This window comes from Neoarius graeffei, chromosome 4, assembly GCF_027579695.1.
Source record: "Neoarius graeffei isolate fNeoGra1 chromosome 4, fNeoGra1.pri, whole genome shotgun sequence".
In the NCBI taxonomy this organism is placed as follows: Eukaryota; Metazoa; Chordata; class Actinopteri; order Siluriformes; family Ariidae; genus Neoarius; species Neoarius graeffei.
Window position 1 is genome coordinate 5,496,175 of NC_083572.1, and position 23,090 is coordinate 5,519,264.

The window sequence follows — 23,090 nt, forward strand, 5'->3', positions numbered from 1 at the left end:
GGAATCACGACATTTACAAAGTGGGAACAAACAAACAAATGGGACGCCTCCATCCATGTGCATCTTTCGTACGCAAAAATACAACATTGTGGCAAGTGCTGTGTATTAGATAGATACATAGATCAGGGAGCATTTTTAATGAATTTTATACGATGTTTCGTTTCATTTCGTTTTCTAGCTCTCTGTGTTTTCTCCATTTTGATTATGATTTTTCTTGGTTGATGCTGTTGCAGGAAAATAATCAAAGACAAGCTGTTACGGTGGTGTAGTGGTTAGTGCTGTTGCCTCACAGCAAGAAGGTCCGGGTTCGAGCCCCGTGGCCGGCGAGGGCCTTTCTGTGTGGAGTTTGCATGTTGTCCCTGTGGGTTTCCTCCGGGTGCTCTGGTTTCCCCCACAGTCCAAAGACATGCAGGTTAGGTTAACTGGTGACTCTAAATTGACCGTAGGTGTGAATGGTTGTCTATGATACCCTTTTTCCACCAAATCAGTTCCAGGCATGGTTCGGAGCCGGTGCTGGTTCACAACTCGTTCAACTTGCGAGCCAGCTGAGAACCAGTTTGCTTTTCCATAGCTCGCGGTGCTAAGGGGAGACACGTCATTACGTCACTATATATGTCATTACGTCGCTGTATACGTCAGTTACGTCGCTACGTTTGCATAAACCTTGGCACGAATATCGAAGCAAAAACAACACGGAAGAAGCAGCAGCAACAACAACAATAATAATAATGGATGACTTCGCGCTTGTACAGCTGCCGCTTCTCGTCGCTTAAAAATGGCGATCTTTCGCGGTCTTGTTATCGTTGTTGGTCTTAACAACTCCGCCCCCGCTGACGTAAGTGGTTCTTTCCTCTGGCCCAGCAGAGAGTTGGTGCTAGCCTGGAACCAGTTTTTCTGGCCCCAGAGCCAGTTCTTTGTCAGTGGAAACAGAAAACCCGGTTCCAAACTAAGCACTGGCCCCGAACCAGCCTTGGGACTGCTTTGGTGGAAAAGGGGCATGTGTCAGCCCTGTGATGACCTGGCGACTTGTCCAGGGTGTACCCCGCCTTTCGCTCGTAGTCAGCTGGGATAGGCTCCAGCTTGCCTGCGACCCTGTAGAACAGGATAAAGCGGCTAGAGATAATGAGATGAGAAGATGTTACGATGAAGAAGTGAAGCTAATCCTATAACAGTAACAGCAAATCCTGAAGTGTTTCAAAAAACCTGCATATCAGTGTTTACTGTTATAAAGTGCTGCACGAATACAGCAGAACTGAACTGAATTGCGATGGAAAAGTTTTTTTTTTTACCTGAAGTGTCAAAGTCCGTGTAGTAATCAGGACAGTGTTGTGCTACAGTGGTTCCAACCTCTGCATCTTCCCAACACAGCCAGCCGTCCCATGTGCGGTTACACATCAGCCCAGCTGCACAGCGCGCGCGCGCACACACACACACACACACAAAAAGTACAATCAGAATCTGAATATATGAATACAAATCTGCTTTGGCATGAAGAACTACATAACTGGAAACCACACAACAATGTTTACACTAGGGAACACTGGACTACACAGACACACACACACAGTATACATAACTTACAGCAGAACAACATTTTATAAAAGACTGCCGAGAACACTAATTATCCCAAATAAATAAGAGACAAATCACAAAAAATAAAATTAAAATCGGGTGCAGCCATTTCTAGGTGGGAGGAGCATACTCTCTCTTCCCTGTCAATCACAGAGACACTAGCCAATCACACGTGTCTGTACGGTAACACCCATTAAAACCTTCCTTTAACATACGTCCTGGCATTTCGAAGACTCTCTGTGATCCGATCACTGTGATCACTTGCTTGGTCTGGGACGCTATACATCAGATTTCTAACAGGAGTGTGAACGCATTTCGTTGAGTCCCAGACAGCAACGAGCAAAATGACTAACTAACTGGAAATCATGCTGAACCATAGTGCTCTTTGCTGCTAGGCTAATGGATAAAATCGATGCTGTAACAGCAAAGACGAAAGCGTTTCACCTCAACTCTCGTTCGTTTATATAAGTTTTGCATATTAGTTGATTAAACAGATTACAGTTGATTAAAACATTTGCAACGTCCTGTAAAGGTACATGAGATATGTGTTATAGATGTGCATGACAGCCTGAGAGCTCGGAATAGGGATGATAGCGGATCGAGAGTGTATTCCACTGCCATGTGATGCAGCAGGAGCAGCAGTTCAGTGCACTCGATTGGCCACCGTGCCAATATCCGTACACCGTTATGTGAATATAATGATTAGAAAGTAAATTAAAAAATATTTTCTACATCTGTTCTATGTTGAGGTTTAAGCAGAAAGATTTTGGCCTGATTTGGATTTTTTAAAAAATTTCTTTTGACAGAATTCAGTTGTAGCGACATCCGATGGGTTTTCCCAGATGGCCACTCTTGGATCTTTGTTCCAAGATCCTTCCAAGTCCTTCCCATGCCGTGTGGCACATCAGGCGGCACCAATCTCCATAGCCTTCGGCCTCTCGTCTATTACATAGCTAGGGTTACAGTGGGGGGCTAGTCCTCTAGTAACCACAAGAGTTTAACTCCCCACTTGCATCTGTATTGCAGCATGCCTTGCCAGATGGTAGTAGGTACCATTTTTATGATGGTCTTTGGTATGACCCAAACATGAATAGAACTCCTGATCTCCCAATCGAGAGGTGGACATGCTACCACTAGGCCACTAGCCGGTCTCCAAGATCCTTAACATCCAAAAATTTGAGGGGATTAAAGCAAATAATGTGCATGAAATCACTCGCTTCGCGCAGTCAAGCAGACAGAGGAAGTCCGTGTGTGTGTGCGCATGCGCAGGTTTCCCTTTGAGCGTGCACTGACAGTTCCATCATTCTGTCGCTAAACGAACAGCTGATCACACCGAGGTGCTCGCTGAGCGCCGATATTTATTAGTTTGGTCCTGCGTTTCCTTTCCTTCGTATAGAACATAACGTCTTTTCTTCTCGCTTTCTTTCCGTTACTGTAGTGGGTCTTTCACGTTTCATTCGCACCTCCAGTTTTCTCTTCTGTTTCAAATTTGTATCCCACAATGCCTTGTGCAAACGTAGAAAGCCCACCACGTGATGTGATGCATGATGTAGTATCTTGAATTGGGTCATGGTGAAGCAGGAAAAAATAGCGGAGAATTTAGGGCCATGTGGCCTTAAATTCATTAATTGTTCTATGTAAACAATAAATCGAATAAAATTGGAAGTCTGTGATTCAAATTCAGTAGCTTTTGGTCACTAAACAAAAATAACTGGGTGTCGGGAAAATTCTTTTTATGGCCTACACTTCGTTAGTTTGCGAAAGATTTGAAAAACACAAATTATAAGAATAATGTGAACAGTTTCGCAAAAGCATGACTCTATCAGAAGATGATAATAATAATAATAATAATAATAATAATAATAATAATAATTAGTAGTAGTAGTGTTATTTCGCTGAAGTGAAATAACATTAGAGAAAAAAATAACAGTACACGAAAGAACGTTTAATGTGCTTAATGGTTCAGGACTGAATCAGTCCTCTGATGACAAACCGCTAATTAGACAGCTGTACTCTAAACACACTGCTTCCAAATCTAATCTAATTTCGTTAAACAAAATCTGTCTTGTTAAAGTCCAAGCTGCTTCCCTGAACCTCTCGAGATGCTTATACACTGTGCTTCAGAGATATTTACTGACTCTGATTACTCTGATATATTCAACACGGAACTGGGTTGTCAAACAAAACATCTGGCCTGGAAACAGCTGGAGCTGTGCCACATGACGGGGATATGTTGAGTGCTTGCAGATGAACAATGCGTAGAGACGGACACGCCTGACACTCAAAACACAATGGCATTCCAGTGAGTCAGTTTTTATTCGCTCAAAGAAGAAAAGAAAATTTAATATCCTCAGGAATATTTCTACAAATTAAAAAAAAACACTTTATGCTCATTATATCTGTATTCAGACCATTTAGGTAAGTTCGGGTTAAGCACTGAATCAATCAGTCATATTTCAGTGCATCTGAATATTATTTATTCGCTGTACTGACACCATGGCGCCGGTGAATCCTGGATCCGGATTGGCCAGGAGGTGTTGGTTTATTTTCTATACCAGCGGCTCAGACGGTAGTGTAACGCTTTATCGTTTCTATAGTAGGGATGTGACATGTGAAATGTTGACGGTGACGTTTTCTATGAGGAAGGAGTCTCCAGTGTCAGAAGTATGGTACAGCTGTAACTAAGTTTTCTGACATCTTTAAGACAGACAAGTTTACGCTTTGAGGTTTCTCAGTAACATGACGAGCTGTTGGTTTTTTTAACTGATTAACTTCAAGGAAGAGAAAAAAACATGAAGGTTGGTGAGGGCACTTGTGGGGGACCCCATGGCCTAAAGGTTAGAGAAGCAGCTTTGGGCTCAAAAGGTTGCTGGTTTGATTCCCTGGACCAGCAAAAATGGCTGATATGCCCTTGAGCAAGGCACTGAACCCCTGTTGTATATTACTCTGGATAATGGCAAAGTCCTTCCTGCACCATTCATGGTGTGTTTGGCAGTGCTGATCTCCATTTTGCATCCCTCGCCTATATTACATACCGTAGCTAGGGTTACAGTGGGGGGCTCGTCTTCTGGTAACCGTGAGAGTTTGACTCCCCACTCACTGCAGTAGGCACCATTTTTATGATGGTCTTTGGTATGACCCAACCATAAGTAGAACTCGCAATCAAGAGACGGACACGCTAACCACTAGGCTACTCGCCAGTACTCTGGATAAGAGCACCTGCTAAATGTCGTTGTGGATGTTTCACAGCATTGAATGGACAAGAAGTTCTTACATCCAATCAAATCTATAGTATCTAGGATGTAACAACTCATCAGGTGTGCACAGCGAGTCTTTGAGAAGACTTTTTTTTAAACTCAGCTACTTTTTCTTCTCAGCTACCGTCGAATCTGTTTTGCTTTAAGGCCTGGTCCCACAATACCAATAACTATAACTATAAATAAATCGGTCCCCTGTAGTTGATGTGGTTGGTGCTCACACTGGTCCGATAACGATCCCTGTAGCCCAGGCCTGGGTTTACCCGTATCGCTGAGATTGCTTCTGGAGCAATTTTTTTTTTCCAGGCCTGGACCTGATCCGATAAAACATCTGACCAATCAGCTAACTGTTTACATGTGACGTTATCTGAGCATGTGCTATTTTCCCTGGGCATCTTTGTACATCCTTGTCGCATCATGAAATCACGTAACACGGATTCACAGAAAATAAAAAAAATAATACAAATCACGGATCTTTTATTCATGGATATGCGATTTACCATGAAGTAAATTAATAAAGTAAACATATAAATGCAGGTAAGATATTTTAATTATGAACTTCGGCAGTCCGAACGTTTAATTGTTTTAGACTTCTTAATGTTTTATCCGTGACGCATCATCCGTTTGAAATCGGTAACCAATCTGTAATATAACGAAACGTCCGTGACCGATCTGGAAATTATTAGGATCCGTGATGCATCCGTTTTAAAATCTGTAAACACTCCGTATTTTGTATATTTCTGTAGCCCGTGACCTATCCATATTTTATCAACCGCCGGAGTGTGTACATGGGTTGTTTTGAAGTCCAGGCTGTACAGTACGACCCGGAATAATGTGCTACTACTTGGAAAAAGCTTCCCTGACTATTCCTAAGTAGAATGCGTTTATTTCCCTGAGTGTCAGGACCAACTGGGATTATAGTTGTGGTGTTTCTGCTCCAGACTGGAACTAAATCCAGGCAGAGGTACAGTCAGAGTTGGAGTTATCGGTATAGTTATAGTTATCGGTGTTGTAGGACTGGGGCCTTATGGTTGTGAGGGCTGGACCCTTACAACTGCACTGGAGAAATCCCTAAATGGCACCTACAGTTTTGGTCAGAAGTTTACATACAGTGACATGAATGCCATCTTGGATATGAATGTCATGGCAATATTTGGGCTTTCAGTAATTTCTTTGAACTGTTCTTTTTCTGTGGCAGAATGATTGTACAGCATACAGCTTTCATTAAAAAAACACTAGAATTTGGTGCACAAGTTTTAATTTTCTTTGGGTTTTCTGAAATCAACACAGGGTCAAAATTATACATACAGGTTCCTATACCTAATATTTGGGTAAAATGTCTCTTCGCAAGATTCACCTTGACCAAATTTTTTTGTTCACCATGAACAAGCTTCTGGCAGAATTCTGGTTGGATATTTCATGACTCTTCAAGGTAGAATTGGTAGAGTTCAATTAAATTTGTTTTTTTTTCTTGGCATGGACTCGACTTACAAGCACGGTCCATATATTTTCAATAGGGTTGAAGTCAGGACTTGTTTTAAGCTTAATGTCAGCCTGCTTTATCCTCCACAACCAGCTCTGATGTGTGTTTGGGTTCATTGTCCTGTTGTAACTCCCAAGTCCCAAGTCGTCTTCAAGTTTCTGATGGTTTATGCTGAAGAATTCTGAGGTAGTCCTCCTTCTTCGTTATTCCATCCACTTTGTGCAATGAACCAGTTCCACTGGCAGCAAAACAGCCCCAGGGCATGATGATCCTACCACCACCACCAGCTGGTACAGTGTCCCTCTGTACATAGTGGTCATTGTGGCCAAACAACTCAATCTTTGTCTCATCTGACCACAGCTTTCCTCCAGAAGGCTTTTTCTTTGTCCGTGTGGTCAACTTCAAACTTTAGTTAAGGGGGGTTATTTCTTGGACAGCAGCCTCTTAGTCCATGGTGATTTGAACTGTAGACAGTGATCCATCAGCTTCCAGTTCATGGCAGGGCTGTGCCATGGTGGTTCTCAGGCTGTTCCTGACCATCCGAACCAATTTTCTTTCAGCTGAGGGTGACAGTTTGGGTTTTCTTGAAGCAAAGTGGCTTGGCAAAGTGACTACACTTCACAATAACTTGCATACAATTGTTTGAACTGATCTTGGAATTTGCAGTTGTTTAGAAATGGCTCCAAGAGACATTCCGGAGTTGTGTATATCTGCGATCCTCTTTCTCAGATCTGCACTGAGCTCCTTGGACTTTCCCATTTTACTGTGTGTTGGTCGATCCAATGAGTGCTGTAAACAAAGCCCTTTTATGAAAGCACAGAGAAGCTACCAGCTGTAGTCAGTCATGATCACTAACAGGAAGTTAAGAGACCTCGGCCTTGGCAAGATAAGAGACATTTTGGAAGTTTCAGCACCTCTGAATTAATAATCTAAGTGAACATATGCAAATTTTTGACCCTGTGTGTATAATTTTGAAGCTATGTCGATTTCAGAAAACCCAAAGAAAATTAAAATTTGTGCACCAAATTCGTGTTTTTTAAAAATTTATTAAAGATGCATGCTGTACAATCATTCTGCCACAGAAAAAGAACAGTCCAAAGAAATTACTGAAAGCCCAAATATTGACATTCATATCCAAGATGACATTCATGTCACTGTATGTAAACTTCTGACCACAACTGTAAATGACACGCGCATGCTCCGTAGGGGATTTAACATCAACTGGAGAGACCATATCACGAAATCGGAGCTGTATGGTGACATCCCTCATATCTCAGACAAGATTGGCTACAGGAGGTTTAGCCATGTTGGTCATTGCTATCGCCATCCTGACTTTCCCGCAAGTCAGCTGGCATTGTGGTGCCCAACCCATGATCATCTGAAGAGGGGCCGCCCTCCAGCCACCTTTCTGGACACACTAATGAGGGACACTGGGGCTCAGAGTCTCTCTGAACTAACATCGTGCATCAACAATCGTGATGACCGGGCCGCCTCGGTTGAGGCCACATTGATGATTGATGATGTGGGTGTTATGAATTTATTTTGTTTTGCTACGAAGGTAAGGAATTGTAAGAAAAGGTGTTTCAGACATTAAACTTAACCATTGTCACGTTTCATGTCACGACGTATGTTAATTTGTAATCGTGCCTGAAATTTTCTTTTTTTCTGAGATCTTCTTTCTAATCGTGTAAGATTTCAACACACGCTCACATTTTTAACTTAACTAACAGCATTAAAATGTGAATTTGGATTTCTTACCTCTTCGATCGTGATTGGTGTCCGTTGTGATCTTTTGGTAGCACTCAAACTGGGCCATCAAAATCTTGTTGCGCGTGTCGTCGAAGCTGTGAGTGCCGTTCTTAGATTTCTGCTGCATGTCATTCTTGGACGAGTTGGCCACTGCGAACAACTTCAGGAACGCAATAATCGGTTTAGGGCACGATCCAGAATACACAATAATATACTTTCAAGAAAACATGGCTGATGATGATAATCATGTTAGAAGGCGTAATAACTAAAGTAAATACTGTATGCTGGGACAGACAGACTGCGCTGTAATGGTGACCGGACGTCGATTTACCTCAAATAACGTGGACAGGAACAAAAACGAGGTCATCCAATATCCAAACATGGTTCTTCTTATGAATTAACACAATGGTCCTGAAAATATAGAACAGAATTGTAAGTGCAATAGGACATCAATAATAAGACATAAATTTTGACTCTTCATTGCACTTCAGTCACTTTCAAGTAACGGATTGACAAGAAAGACCAAAGGACGATCGAGTGAGGGGAGTGTAAGGACTGTGGAACAAATAATATTCTATTCACATTCACTGGATATGAGTAATCGTGCGATTGGCTACTCTATCACTAGGCTATCAGCTCATATACCGTGAGTAGAGAAAAACAAAATGGTGGAGCGTGTTGCTGAAGCAACCGAGGACGAAATAAAAACTCTACTCGAAAACAAAACCCTAAAAATACAAAAAGAAAAGGCAACAAAATATGGAATGAAAGTATTTGATGGTAAGAGCGTATCTTTTTTTTCAAGAATTATTATTATTATTATAGCATTTTTCACAAATTGCTTCTGTCATTTCACCGGTTTGTTTCCATTCTAAGTGGAAATGATTTTGTTGGACATTTTGTATAAAGTTTTTATTTATCGAATTTGCAAAAAATTTTAATAAAAATGCTCAGTTTCTCAAAATCCAGTGAATGTGGATAGAATAAAACAATTATTCCACTCAATCTTGTCATACATGGCTTATAGCCGGCTATCAGCTCATATATGACTCGATTTTGTGGAATAACTGTTAAATATATATCATGTGATTCATTTTTATTGGTTGTCAAAATGGCACTAAACCCCCCCCCCCCCCCCCCCCCCCCCCAAAAAAAAAACAACTAGCTTAACAAAATGTCCAAGTCTCACATGTGGATCATTTTTCCTCTTAAGAAAGTGGTAATGACGTGGAACAGGGCACGACTGGCACTAGAAATACTCGTATACCAAGTAAGATGGAAATATGTTCAAGAGATTGCAAGTCTCAATGATGCCAAGTCACCCCATCGCCTCGAGGACAAAACTGGCTCTGTTTTCTCAATGGGAGGGGCATAATTTCTTCCCTGTGCCACTAGCCAATCACAAGCATCCATGAACTCGTACATGTTGTGTTTACATGAGCAGCAGTTCAAAAAGAATGCAGAGTTGCTTTACATATGTTGGAGGAAGCGTGTTTTTTGCTTCATCCTTCTTGGTTGGCATGATGACGGAGAGTTAGCGAGCAAGTGCGTGGGAACTGGCAAGGGAGAAAATGGAGAAAAAAGCAAGACAGCATGTTTTAAACTGCCCTGTCTACCTTAGTTGTGTCTTTCTACCACAATCATGCGACATCTTTATTGAAAATATTGCATGATTTGGAGAACAAAAGGGTCTGAGAATGGCCCCGTAACAGAACAGCAGACCCCAACCTGGCCCCCTCTGTTGAAATGGTCTAGAAACATCGCTGCAAAGCAGAAACAGAATTTCACAACACTTTCTCTCCGATGACAATCCGGTGGTTGATTGTCTTGGCTCAGTTTTAGTAAACTTCAATTTTCCCCAAGCAAGCAAACAGCCGGGGATCGACGGACCCACTCTCCAAGCCAGGACTGTAGCAATAGAGCTGTTATAAGGCCAAAGGCAAGTGGAAAGAATCCAAATCTTCTTGACATAACAGTCCAGTCTCTCAAGGGACCCCTGAATACAACACGAGGGAAGCGTGAATATCCTCAGACCTACACTAGAAGACTCATTTCTGCACATTTTGGCTGTTTGATTGTTACGCACGGTGATGACCTTAGCTCATACTGAGCATCATTTACCATTAGGTGAAAGGTGTCTGGGTAACAGGCCAATGCCGGCGGCGGAGAGTAATCTTACCCTAAGTATTGGTAAAGCGTGAAGACGCTCCACTGAAAGAACGATCTGATTGGGTGCAAACGTTTACAAGTTCAAAGCTTCAATGAATTTTCTTCCCTGTAATGGTCATTTAATGTGCAAACTACACCAGCTCTGGAAAATTTCTGGCTTCTGATCAATCTCTCATGTCTCTGATGTTTTAAGGAAACCCGAAGCTCTTTCTCCAAACTTCCAATGCTAACCACCGCTGCCAAGCATCTCAAACATGTTCACGGCTCTGTTGTTGTTTTCCTTTTTCAATCAAGACCCGTCTGCCCATCCGTGGCCAAGGGGCACGAGACGCCATGTGATTCTTTTGTTCGACCTCCAAACATTTCCTGCACAGAACGGGGGAACAAAGCCACATGATTCGGCTCATATGTGGAAAACTATCCAGTTTTTTTTCCCCTTGCCTTTGTGGAATGGTAAGAAACACGCTTCCAAGAAGTCCAGTCAGCCAGACTGATTTAATAACAGTGTGTTTTATCTTCCATTAACATCCATTCTGAATTGAAAGTGGTTTTATTAAGAAATGGCACTGGTTTTTCTCGTGTTTCACAAAGTAAATACACCTGTGTTGGATGAACTTGAATGTTATTGGATTTGTCGGAGATTCCTCTTGCGGTGAAAAAACAACTGTAGCATTAAATTAAATCACGTAGACATTTTTTTTTGTTTGTTTGTTTTTTTTAAATACAATGTGGCGTATGATTTTGTGCAGGCTAATAATAAATGGTGCTGAAAACCATATGTGGTGTCCGTCCTGTTAAACCTTCCTTCCTGCTTTCCTTCCCTCGTTCTCAGAATCTCTCGCTGACAGCAGGACAGGGGCATCCGTACTAACAAAACAGAACGGCGCATGGTCTAACCCGATGAACTTTACTGACTCGCTCTGATACTTTAGCGACAAGAATGCTAAATAATGTTTATGATAATGTTAACCTTCAGGACTGAAGTCCTTGAAAATGCCTTTCTTTATCTTCTTTATCGCCTACTCAGACGACGTCGATTCAAACCGTCACGTGAAAGGAGCTGTGTTTACTGACACATCAGTACACGTTCTAACAGTTTTCCTAACAAACAATCGCTCTCAGAAAGAAAACTAACGTGAAGATGCCATGAAAAACGGCTTGCGCTGGATTTTGATTCTCTCTACGAGCCAATAGGAGAGCAGGACGTGTGTCTGTCTGGTAGTTTGCCTCCCAAAATTGGAAAGAACGAGTAAAAGTCTGAAGCAAAATCTAATTTTGGGCCCAACCTGAAGTAGGTGCCTTTATTTATTTTGAAAAGCAAGCCAGATTTAACTGGCAGTTGTAGGCTCCATCCACATGACAACGGCAACGAGATTTTATTTAAAAAAATATCGCGTCCACATGGGCAACGGATCAGTAAAATATCGGGTCCATATGGCAACGCAACGCTTGCTGAAAACGATGCAATACACATGCCACACCTCTATGTGCGCTGTAAGACGGTCCCATCGGAGACACCAGAACAATAGAAGAAGTAGGACGCATGCGCATAAACCCCTTCTTCTACCCGGCATGAAGCACTCACAGGAACAAACACACAACAACAAGAAGAAGATGGCTGCGACTACGCGAGGAAATCGTGCCTTCTGTGTGTACAAATTAGTTTTATTAGTGTGCATAGTTTTATATAACTTAATTTTCTTATTGTGTGTGAACATTTTGAAAAGCATTTTTATATAATTTATATAACTTTTTATATTGTGTGTGAACATTTTGAAAAGCAGTCTTATCCAATAAAAAAAAAAGAAATTCAAGAAATAGTTCAGTTACTTGTTTATTTAAAAGAAAAGCTGTATACAAAAGTGAATGCAATGCAGTGGTTCATACAAAACAGCGAGAGTGCTGCTTGTTCTAGTCATGTGGTTGTGACGTCATCGTAAACAAATCCGTTCTACTCATCCAGACGACTTCGCAACGGCGCCGTTGCCAGATTTTTCCACTCTGGAACCCGTTCTCAAAAAATTTTGTTTTGGGGCACCCAAAACGCCGGTGCCCTGTGGACGCCAGGCCGAAACGATAAACAATTTTATCAGATTCACCTGAATCCGTTGCCGTGTGGACAGGGCCTTACTCAACTTCTTCCTTAGTAACTGTGGAGTTTTGTCCACCGTGTTGTTGAACAGAAGGATGGAGATTGCCTTGGCTTTTCATTCATTTATTCGTTCGTTTGTTCATTCATTCATACAGTAAAATAAAATTAAATCGGTGAAATTTAGTTCCGTCTGAAATGTGGTGATTGTGATATATGTTTATTCCTGTCATATGTCACAAAATATCAGGCCATTTTGTTCTGTGGCTGGGAAGTTATTTAATTTGAGGTGATTAAAGCAAATAATGTGCATGAAATCACTCGCTTTGCGCAGTCAAGCAGACAGAGGAAGTCCGTGTGTGTGCGCATGCGCAGGTTTCCCTTTGAGCGTGCACTGACAGTTCCATCATTCTGTCGCTAAACGAACAGCTGATCACACCGAGGTGCTCGCTGAGCGCCCATATTTATTAGTTTGGTCCTGCGTTTCCTTTCCTTCGCCTAGAACATAACATCTTTTCTTCTCGCTTTCTTTCCATTACTGTAGTCGCTCTTTCACGTTTCATTCACACACTCACGTCCTCCATTTTCCTCTCCTGTTTCAAATTTGTATCCCACAATGTCTTGCGCGAACGGGAAAGCCCACCACGTGATGTGATGCATGATGTAGTATCTTGAATTGGGTCATGGTGAAGCAGGAAAAAATAGCAGAGAATTTAGGGCCATGTGGCTCTAAATTCATTAATTGCTCTATCTAAAAAAAAACCCGAATAAAATTGGAAGTCTGTGATTCGAATTCAGTAGCTTTCGGTCCACTAAACAAAAATTATTCGGTGTCAGGGAAAATTCTTCTTTTTATGACCTACACTGAAATCTGAAAGGTCGTCTAGCTTTAAAGTGCATATCACGGGTAAATTCAGGAGCAAGATCAATGTAATTCTCCTATTTTATATTAAACTTTGGTCAAATATCTGTCACATTTTGCATTTTGCGCCATTTTTTTTTACCTTGCGCAATACCAGAAAAATTCAGTTGAAATCAAGCCATTTGAGGTGAATTGGTCCGCCTCTGAAAAAACTTGGCATTTGGATTTCCCGGGAAACATTGATTTTCGTGACGTCGCGTGTGGGACGCCTCCTTCTGAATCCTACGTCAGCGCTGGTTTGTTTATGAGAAAACGACCTGGTGGTTTTCTGCAAATTTCTTCAACGTTATCGCGTAATTATTAAAATGGTTAACAGATGTATCGTAGGAGGGTGTAGCAACACCAATCTTGATGGGATTAGTACTCATTGTTTCCCAAAAGACCGGACAATGAGAGAGAAATGGGAGCGCTTCGTGCGAGGCACCCGGAAGCCGAGGACCAAAGCAGAGCCGAGAAAAAGACCAAGAAAATCGGCAATTCACAAGTTGACTGTTGCCAGGGTAAGGAATAATTCTGACATCTCATTATATTCTTCATCCAAAGGTGAAGTAAAATTGTGCTCAGGTGACAATTCCATATTTCAATGTAAAATCGCTAGCTGCTAAACTTGGTCTACACAGGCTGTGCACTGAAACCGTGCAAAGCTCACGCAGCCTGCTGGCGCTTCCGCAGGTGACGTCACGAATCTGGCTCCAGACTCCCTTAGGATTTTTCCAGACACGTTTTTTTTTTTTGGGGGCGGCATGGTGGTGTAGTGGTTAGTGCTGTTGCCTCACAGCAAGAAGGTCCGGGTTCGAGCCCCGTGGCCGGCGAGGGCCTTTCTGTGCGGGGTTTGCATGTTCTCCCTGTGTCCGTGTGGGTTTCCTCCGGGTGCTCCGGTTTTCCCCACAGTCCAAAGACATGCAGGTTAGGTTAACTGGTGACTCTAAATTGAGCGTAGGTGTGAATGTGAGTGTGAATGGTTGTCTGTGTCTATGTGTCAGCCCTGTGATGACCTGGCGACTTGTCCAGGGTGTACCCCGCCTTTCGCTCGTAGTCAGCTGGGATAGGCTCCAGCTTGCCTGCGACCCTGTAGAACAGGATAAAGCAGCTACAGATGATGAGATGAGATTTTTTTTCTGCTGTAGACAGATGGCCTTGTGCAAAATTACCCTTCTGGATGAGTGTGTAAAGGGACATACTTTTGTATAAAAAAAACGAAATTGGTCCAGGATATGCACTTTAAAGTAACACCATTGCTTAAATTTTTGTTGAAGATCTTAATTGGTACCACAGTGCTGCTGAATTCTGGATTCTGATTGGTCAGGAGTTATTGATTCATCTTTAAAACAGCAGTTCTGCTCCAAATCACAGGTTAATGTTCTCAGACTTGAGTATCTCATTACAGGTGCTCTTATCCAGAGTGACATATAATATACCCAGAGCAGCCGGTGCCTTGCTCCAGGGCACATCAGCCATTCCTGCTAGTCCAGGGAATTGAACCAGCAACCTTTTGGTCCCAAAGCTGCTTCTCTAACCATTACAGCATTCTCACAGACTTCCTAATTGGTCTCACTATAGTATCATATCATATTCTCAACTGAGAAAAAAATGAACATTGTCATTCCTTTCCGCATGCACAACGTTTGACAAAAAGAATTCCTTCTTCCCTTCTTCTAGGAAACTGTCAATTCAGGAATGAAGACGACTCTTGGGCTCTGAAAGGATTTGACGGCTAGTCCTGGTCTTGGATTTGACAACGATAATCCGGACTACACTTCTGTCTACGTTATCGTTTCTATAGTAACAACAAACAAAGTGCTCTGTGCTTTGTGATTCCTTTGCGACATGACGAGGTGTATTTATTAAGACTGGCGAGGGAGTGACTGTGTATACCTGCCGTTCCACAACACTAACAGGCAAAACAGTTCTGGACGCGCTGTCATTGGAACCAATGATCAACTTCAGGGTGTTCACAGTGACTCTGCTTCATCACGCCCCGTCATCAGGGCGTTTAATTCCTGACGTATCAGATACATGACTATCCGCATGTGTTACAAGATAAACAGTGAGCAAGTATAAGACACGTGCTGAAAAGAAAATCAGAATTTAATATTTTGTTTACTCGAAGGCAAATGAAACGTGGAATGGAAATGAAATATATCCCGTACTATCGTCTGAGTTTATACCAGCGTGTCTGCAGCTAATATTAACTCCTTATTAACTGAGTGCAAGGTCTTTATGGGAAAATATCAGACTGAGGTCTTGACAGTACAGACCTCGGTCTGATATTTTGCGAGGTTTATTATCTGGCTTTTGTTATTTCTAAGATTAAAATCGACGGTCGTTATAACGAGGCATAACGCTGCTGACGTTTCAGTCTTGTCATATCTGTAACGTAGTTGAGTCACGCATGTGGAATAAACAGCTAGCAGTTTCAAAACTGAATTTCTGTTAGCGGTTAGCACTTTCTGAATGCTCTTCACTGCTCATTTCTTGAATAACTCAGAGACACGTTTGTCTTTTGTGTTTCGGCCAGTTTTTGATTCCCAATTCATCGCTTTTTGCATGCAACATTGAAACTTGCCGCCTTGGAAAGAAAGTCCGTAATCACGCACGGGCATTATGGGAAAATTCTGCCCACCAAGGAACCAATCAGAGCGCACAATTTTATCGGAAGTATGTCTGTGAAGGTTCTCAGTCATCCAGGTCATCGTAAACCGTAGGTGCTAAAGAAGGCAACTGGACTTGCTTGAAATCCTTGAAGACGTTTGATTTCTCATCCGAAAGGTTTCTTCAGTTCGGTCTGACTAGTGAGGAGTTCCAGATGTTTATCCTCTAGTGGACCAAAACCAACCCTAAGGAGAGTCGTTGAGGTCACATGGGTCGTTGACACTCTCAGTCATCAGAGGTGGACAAAGTACCCAAGTTTATTACTTAAGTCAAAGTACAGATCCCACTGGTTAAATGTGACTCCGATACAAGCGAAAGTTCTCCAGTCAAAGTTTTACTTAATTTAAAGTACTGAAGTACTCGCTTTTAAAAATACTTAAGTATTAAAAGTACATTTTCTGTCAACGCACTGTTGTATTATTGCCACAACGCTTACGAAACCTAATGCCTCTGAAGCAACCGACTGGATTTTCTGACTAGTTTGTAGAACCTGTAGAACTGAAGCTCCACCTGACATGCCAGCAAACTCTTTTCAAACTCGAAATCATATTGGGTAGCTAATGCTACTAGAAAAGAAACATTTCTACATTCTGTTTATTTGGCAAGATTATGCTAAAGTTAATGTTATGTTAGCGGAACTCCATTTTTACATGCTAACTAACAGTGTCCAAGTTAACTAGCTATGTGTTAGCGTTAGCCGTGGACAAGGCTGTAGCAACTTGGCGAGCAAATCCATAGAAAGTCATTTGACTAACCAGACTGCATAGCTACGTTTGCAACGTTATCACTAGTTCTAAAAGCACAGACGACTTCATTACAAGCTTTCTCTTGAAATAAAACGTTTATATCCCTCAATATGGACGGCGAGTTTTTGTAAGCCGTGATGTGGTTCGTTTTAGGCAAACAAAACAAACGTTTAAAATGAAATGACTTTATTCCTTTCTGAAAACTGAAACATGGGTTCCAGGTAAAGCCATGGGTGCGTTCATTCCCCAGAAGAACCGCCTCCTTCCATTCTGCCATCAACTGATCGTGTTCAAATAATGCTGATGAGAAATAATTGAACTTGATTTTATCCAGTCTATGGACGTGACGTGACCCTAGTGATTACTGATCGGCTCTCAGTGTCACCTGCGGAAAAAACAATCACATTTTATAAAAGAAAACAAAAAACATCCACTTTCAAAGCTGCGTCATAGTAACGAGTAACGAGGACCTTGACAGAAATGTAGTGGAGTGAAAAGTACGATATTTGCCTTTCAAATGTAGTGAAGCTAAAGTCATAAGTTTCCAAAAAAAATACTCAAGTAAAGTACAGATACTCAAAAAGTGTACTTAAGTAGGGTACTCAAGTAAATGTACTTCGTTACTGTCCACCTCTGTCAGTCATCCTGTAGGTGTTCGGGTCTCTGGAAGGGATGGCTCAACGACTCTCCTTAGGGTTGGTTTTGGTCCACTAGAAGATAAACACCTGGAACTCCTCACTAGTCAGACAGAACTGAAGAAGCCTTTCGGATGAGAAATGAAACGTCTTCAAGGATTTCAAGCAGGTGCCTTCTTTAGCACCTACGGTTTATCAGGAATAACTCATGCTGTATAATAAGTGGAAATAAAGCACCGACATTGGAGAGAGTTTTTACATCTCTGAACTTGTTTCACGTCTAAACAATGTACGAAGTAGCATCAGATGATCAGGACCACGTGTTAAAACTTAGCGACATTACGAGATAAAACCGAAGCTACAATTTGAGCTAATCATCCTTTTTAAAAACATTTATTCTGGCTACTTAACAGATAGGTTTGGACATATTTGCTGGAAATTTTCTTATGCTATGACGGTTTGAGGTTAACAAGTGATATAAAATATTGCTTTGATGTTTTGATTGGTAAATCCACTGAAACTAACCGTCGACAAGGTACTGGATCTGAGTAATCAACATTTCTGTATATTACTCGTATTAAATGATCCCAATTTCATACTCGGCAACAAAAATCTCACAGGAACACACTGTCATCGGACTTTAACGGATAAATTAACAGCAGAAATCCCCTCTCGGCGCTGTTGGTCATTCTGAAACAATGACGACTCTCTTCCTAGTTTAGAATCCTAAACGGTAAGGAAGTGATGAAAACCAGGGCAAAAGTTTCAGGTAATTCTGTTATTGTCTCGAAATTGCAGAACAACGATGTGGAAGTCTTGACATATCTATATTGGGATTTCCTTGGGCGCGCTACGGGTCACAACAGGAAGCTCGGGTTAGTGACTTATTTGCTGCTGCTGTTGTTGTTGTTGTTGTTGTTGTCTTTCTGCACTGCAGAAAATTGTTTACAGACCAAACATGGTGAAATCTGGTGAAGAGCTCTCAGAGCTTTTAAAATGCCATAGAAGATCCATCAAAGAAGTGGAAAAAAAAAAAGAGTCCATAAAACTGATGGATCCCCCGCTGGAGAAAGGGAGAAAAGAGCACGAAGCACGCGAAGGAGATTCTTCTCCGTCCTGTCTGCCATCTCCAAGCTCGTTATATAGGCATGGAATTGATTTTAAGACAAATTTTTAAAAAAAGGAGGGGAGAGAGAGAGGCATGGAGGACTGGATGGAGACACAGACATGGGGACATTTGGTGGAAAAACAACGAGCCGAAACATGATAACCTGTTGCCCTTCCTGAAGAGCCTGAGGAGGAGTTTATGGGATGCTTCTCTCGTTCCCCTCCTCCCTCTCGCTCGTTCTCTCGGCTGGCCCCTGGCTGCTTCACCCCTCCAGCCCTTAAATCAGGAAGTCTGTGTCAGTGCGGACTGTTTATTTAACTTGTGTCAGTTTGGGAAACACCCATGGACATGAAACTCAAAACAATTTTCCACTTCGCACCTAAAGTGTGCGAGATAAGAAACAGCCAACACTTCATACATTCCAGATTCGGAAAATGCTGTGAAACAGGCACGCAAGCACAAAAATCAAATATTTTACAGCATCTAGAAAACAGTGAGAAGTTTAATGGCAGGTTAATGGAGTCATAAAGGTGTCACAAGTCGAAGGAGAATGAAAGAACGTGTACAATGCGACCTGTTTAGGAGCACTGTGCTCAATCAGATGATAATATATCAATGATATAGAACTTTAAGGAGAACTGAAGGCACATTTTTTATCATCAAAATTCTCTCGTTATTAAATACAGGAATGCATTTTTGATCGCTATTTTGTCACTGCTATATGTCAAAGCAATGGCCGTAAACGAGATTCGCCGAGACCTGTGCGAGACATCGTAGGACGGAAGTAAAACGTACAGCGCGAATCAAAGTGACCGACATCTGCCGACGTCGTCAAAAGACGCGCGCGCCCTCTTTCGAACGCTGACGTAAGCAAGCCGGAAGTTTTGTTTGTTTTGATAGCAATCAGGAAAGTTTGAAAAAAGTCGGCAGTAATCGTCATTTAAACTTGTTTTTGTGCAATACTTCGTTTGGAAAACAGTTTTCAAAATGGCGGCACTGACACCTCACGTTTCGAAGTCTCGCACAAGTCTCGTGAAGATCGCGCGGATAAGCGACGCCTGCCGTGGACCAAACGAACTAAATTCAACACGGCTAAAGACCGAATAGGCCGATAAGTATAATATTTAACTGCAATTAGTTGCCAATACGAGTCACGATATACAGTAAGGTTACTAAAACCGAAAATGTAATTGAATAACACGTTAATTAAGAAATAAAGCAAGTTTAAAAATGACTTCAGTTCCTCTTAATCAGTTGTTGTGTGTTAAATACATTTCCGGTAATTATGAACTCAAATGTAGACTATCTTGAAATTTTCAGTAAGGTCTGTTTGTTGAGAGCGAGGCACAATTTAAAAAAAAAACAACAAAAAACGTTTTCAAACCTGTAGCGTAATTCGAAGTATTTTGTCCGTGGTATAAGATGAAAGTGTGTAAGGAAGACGGAGTTTAAGAGAAACCCCTCAAACCTGCCAGCAGATTTGTTCCACACTTAACGCCTATTTCGCAACTGGACTTCAAACTTCCTAGAAACTTCAGCAGCAAGTGGAAAAGACAAGCGTGCTTTATAGGGATTAGGAAGCCCAAAGCACAGAACGTGGCCACACAGAGGAAAGAAATCCCTGGTGTCCAGCTGGACTTGTAAAACTTACGCATCTGACTTAATCCTGTCGACATAAATCATCATCAGATAGAAACACTGACTGCTTCAGCCTCGGAGGTGTTAATTCAACACTGCAAGCACTCATGCAGAGCTGGAAAATAAAAAGCTTCTCTTGAGGGAAGTGAAAAAAAACCCCACTGAACCCTATAACGAGAGATAAAGAGTCCCTCGATCTTCTGACCATGTCACGGATATTTTCCAGATGATCCAAACAAGGAAATGTGGACAAGCAAAAGCTGAGTTACGCCATGTCTTTATTTGTGTGTATTTCAAATCATATCACTTGCTGTGTAAATTCAATATTATTGGCACCCTTATATCAGAAACGGTGTTCTTTCAAAACAACATCCCTCGAGCCATGTTTTATGATTTACTGATTCAAACACTATCACAGTACACGCTTTATATTATGATTATGATGATTATTAAACACTTTAAAACCAGATTCAACACATTGAGTGATTATAGCTTGCTATCACATAGAGCACTGTGCCAAAACAAAAAAACCATAATCAAGGCTGCTGGGTTTTGACAGAAGGCTCCAGAAGAACTGCATCTGGTTCTGGAAGAGTCTCAGTAAAACTTGCAGCTCATTTCTTTTGTTTGCTGCTGCAATAGAAACACTAATTTTTAATGTCATTATATTTAAAGGCATCTCTGTGCTATAGCATTTCTTTGCAAGTGCATAAGACTTTTGCACAGAACTGTACAGACTGTACAACAACTCGACGCTCAGCTCCAGTGCACAAAAGAACCCTAAATCCAAAACTCAACCCCTGTTTCACAATCAGCGTATACTTTTCAGGTCCACAATAATCCAAAAATCAAACCTCAGATTTTTTTTTGTGTGTGTGGTTCTCTGCTGCCAAAAATGAGCTTTTGAGATGGAAATGAAGTGCGCAGAATTTCAGAGTTACAGGTCGTATACATGCATTTATATGGACAGCATATAGTGAGTGCATTTCTAAAACTGACCACCTTTCTTACAGTCCATAAACGTGAGATATGCAAAGAGAAAAGCTGCTGAAATGGACGTGACGCGACATACGTTAAGTAGACATTTTCACGTCCTGTGAAGCAATACGTGTACACAGTGGTGACTGTAATAACAACTGAAATGGTGATCACGATCCTCGTGGTTTTCCGGAGAGAGGACACTTTTCTGGAGAGGACTCACATTTCAACCACATGTGAAGCTCCGCTGCAAACGTGTCTCGCATCTGGTTCAAGTCCTGTATTTTTTTTAAAACCGTGCAACAATAGAATACAGTATTCTGCTTCAACAGAGACAGACAGAGAAATATTTTCTTTTAAAAAAATCATTTACATCCTCATCATATGGTCAGAAGACATTTCTAACGGATGAAGGATCCTGTCAGAGGAACTTAGTTTACAAAAAAAAAAAAAAACCCACAAATGTCCACTATTATGAATGAAAGTAGTGTATGAGTGTACATCCCAAAGTAAAACCGAGTTAGTGCTAGGAAAAAAGAAACATTCTGAATTTAACCAATAAAAGTGTCCAAGTGTTATAATGAAAGTAGAATTAAAAAATGAAGGTCAAAACTGATCCTGTGTTTGACTCTTAAACATATTTATAAGAACTTATAAGAGACATTAGTGCTACAGCACTAATATATATACACACACATACACACATTATACCGTATATACTGGACCTAGTTGCAGGAGTTAATCTGTGCTATTCATAAAGAATTGAGAAACAGCCCTCAGAGTGAATTAAACACTCAAATACCCAAAACAAATAGTTCATTCTGATAATCATTGCTACAGCATGTCTAGAACATGCACACATCTGATCTGATCAACAGCACTGCATCGGTCATTAAGACGCACGCGCTCCATGTCAACATCAAATCACCATCTGAGATCAGAACAAAATAGAAATAATGATTTTTTTTGTTGTTGTTTGTTTGTTCAACTCACCGGATGTAAAGCGACAAAATCCGAAATCTAAGCTTTTTACTGGAATAAGGAAGTCAGCAGCAGCAGCGCGCACTCATCCACACACTCACTCACATCCACAGCGCGCGATCAGGAACTGCAGGCTCGCGTGAGTCAAGCACGCGCACTGACACTCACACTGACGCTCGCGCCCTCTCTCTCTCTCTCTCTCTGTCTCTCTGTGGTTGGTCAAAACTCGGCGCATGAACGCGCTTTCCCAACTCATGAACAGAGCATCTGATTTCCGGTGACATCAGCGGTGACATGGTTACCTCTCTCTCTCTCTCGCTCTCTCTCTCTTTCCCCCCCACTGATCCTGTGTACTAGCACACTCAGCAGGAGGCTACAACACACTCCACCAGTAGTGTTGAAGTTTTAATAATGATCTGGATTTAATCTCATAACCACCTCATTATTATTATTAGTTATGTCCTTGGGTTTGTGTGTGTGTGTGTGTGTGTGTGTGTGTGTGTGTGTGTGTGTGTGTCCACGAGCCCTGATTTCCACAAATAAATCTTTTTCTTTACATTTGTCACTAGAGTACATCATTTTATTTACACTTACAGTGATATCTCGGGTTGCTGTAATGCTATTTGCTTGGCACTTAAATAAACATGGATCTATTTTTTCCTCCTGTTTTATTCACATAGTGGAACAGAAATCAACTGGAGTTAAAAACAGTAACATTTCATACCTTGTCAGAAAATAAGCTACATTACTGTACCTTTAGGTGGTAGCACGGTGGTGGAGTGGTTAGCGCTGTCGCCTCACAGCAAGACGGTCCTGGGTTCGAGCCCCGTGGCCGGCGAGGGCCTTTCTGTGCGGAGTTTGCATGTTCTCGCCATGTCCGCGTGAGTTTCCTCCGGGTGCTCCGGTTTCCCCCACAGTCCAAAGACATGCAGGTTAGGTTAACTGGTGACTCTAAATTGACCGTAGGTGTGAATGTGAGTGTGAATGGTTGTGTGTCAGCCCTGTGATGACCTGGCGACTTGTCCAGGGTGTACCCCGCCTTTCGCCCGTAGCCAGCTGGGATAGGCTCCAGCTTGCCTGCGACCCTGTAGGACAGGACATAAGCGGCTAT

At 41.7% G+C, this 23,090-nt stretch overlaps 1 protein-coding gene across 1 annotated transcript in view; it reads right to left on the minus strand.

Moving 5' to 3' along the window:
• The window catches only part of calcrlb (calcitonin receptor-like b), a 35,523-nt gene extending 13,343 nt beyond the window's left edge, over positions 1–22,180 (minus strand). Inside the window, exons 1-4 of the mRNA XM_060918695.1 lie at positions 21,992–22,180; positions 8,393–8,472; positions 8,071–8,221; positions 1,290–1,403 (exon numbers count right to left, since the gene is read on the minus strand). Coding sequence (XP_060774678.1) covers positions 1,290–1,403; positions 8,071–8,221; positions 8,393–8,443 — 316 coding nt within the window. The 5' untranslated portion in view covers positions 8,444–8,472; positions 21,992–22,180. The remainder of the gene's footprint in view (positions 1–1,289; positions 1,404–8,070; positions 8,222–8,392; positions 8,473–21,991) is intronic.
• Positions 22,181–23,090: the final 910 nt, after the last annotated feature.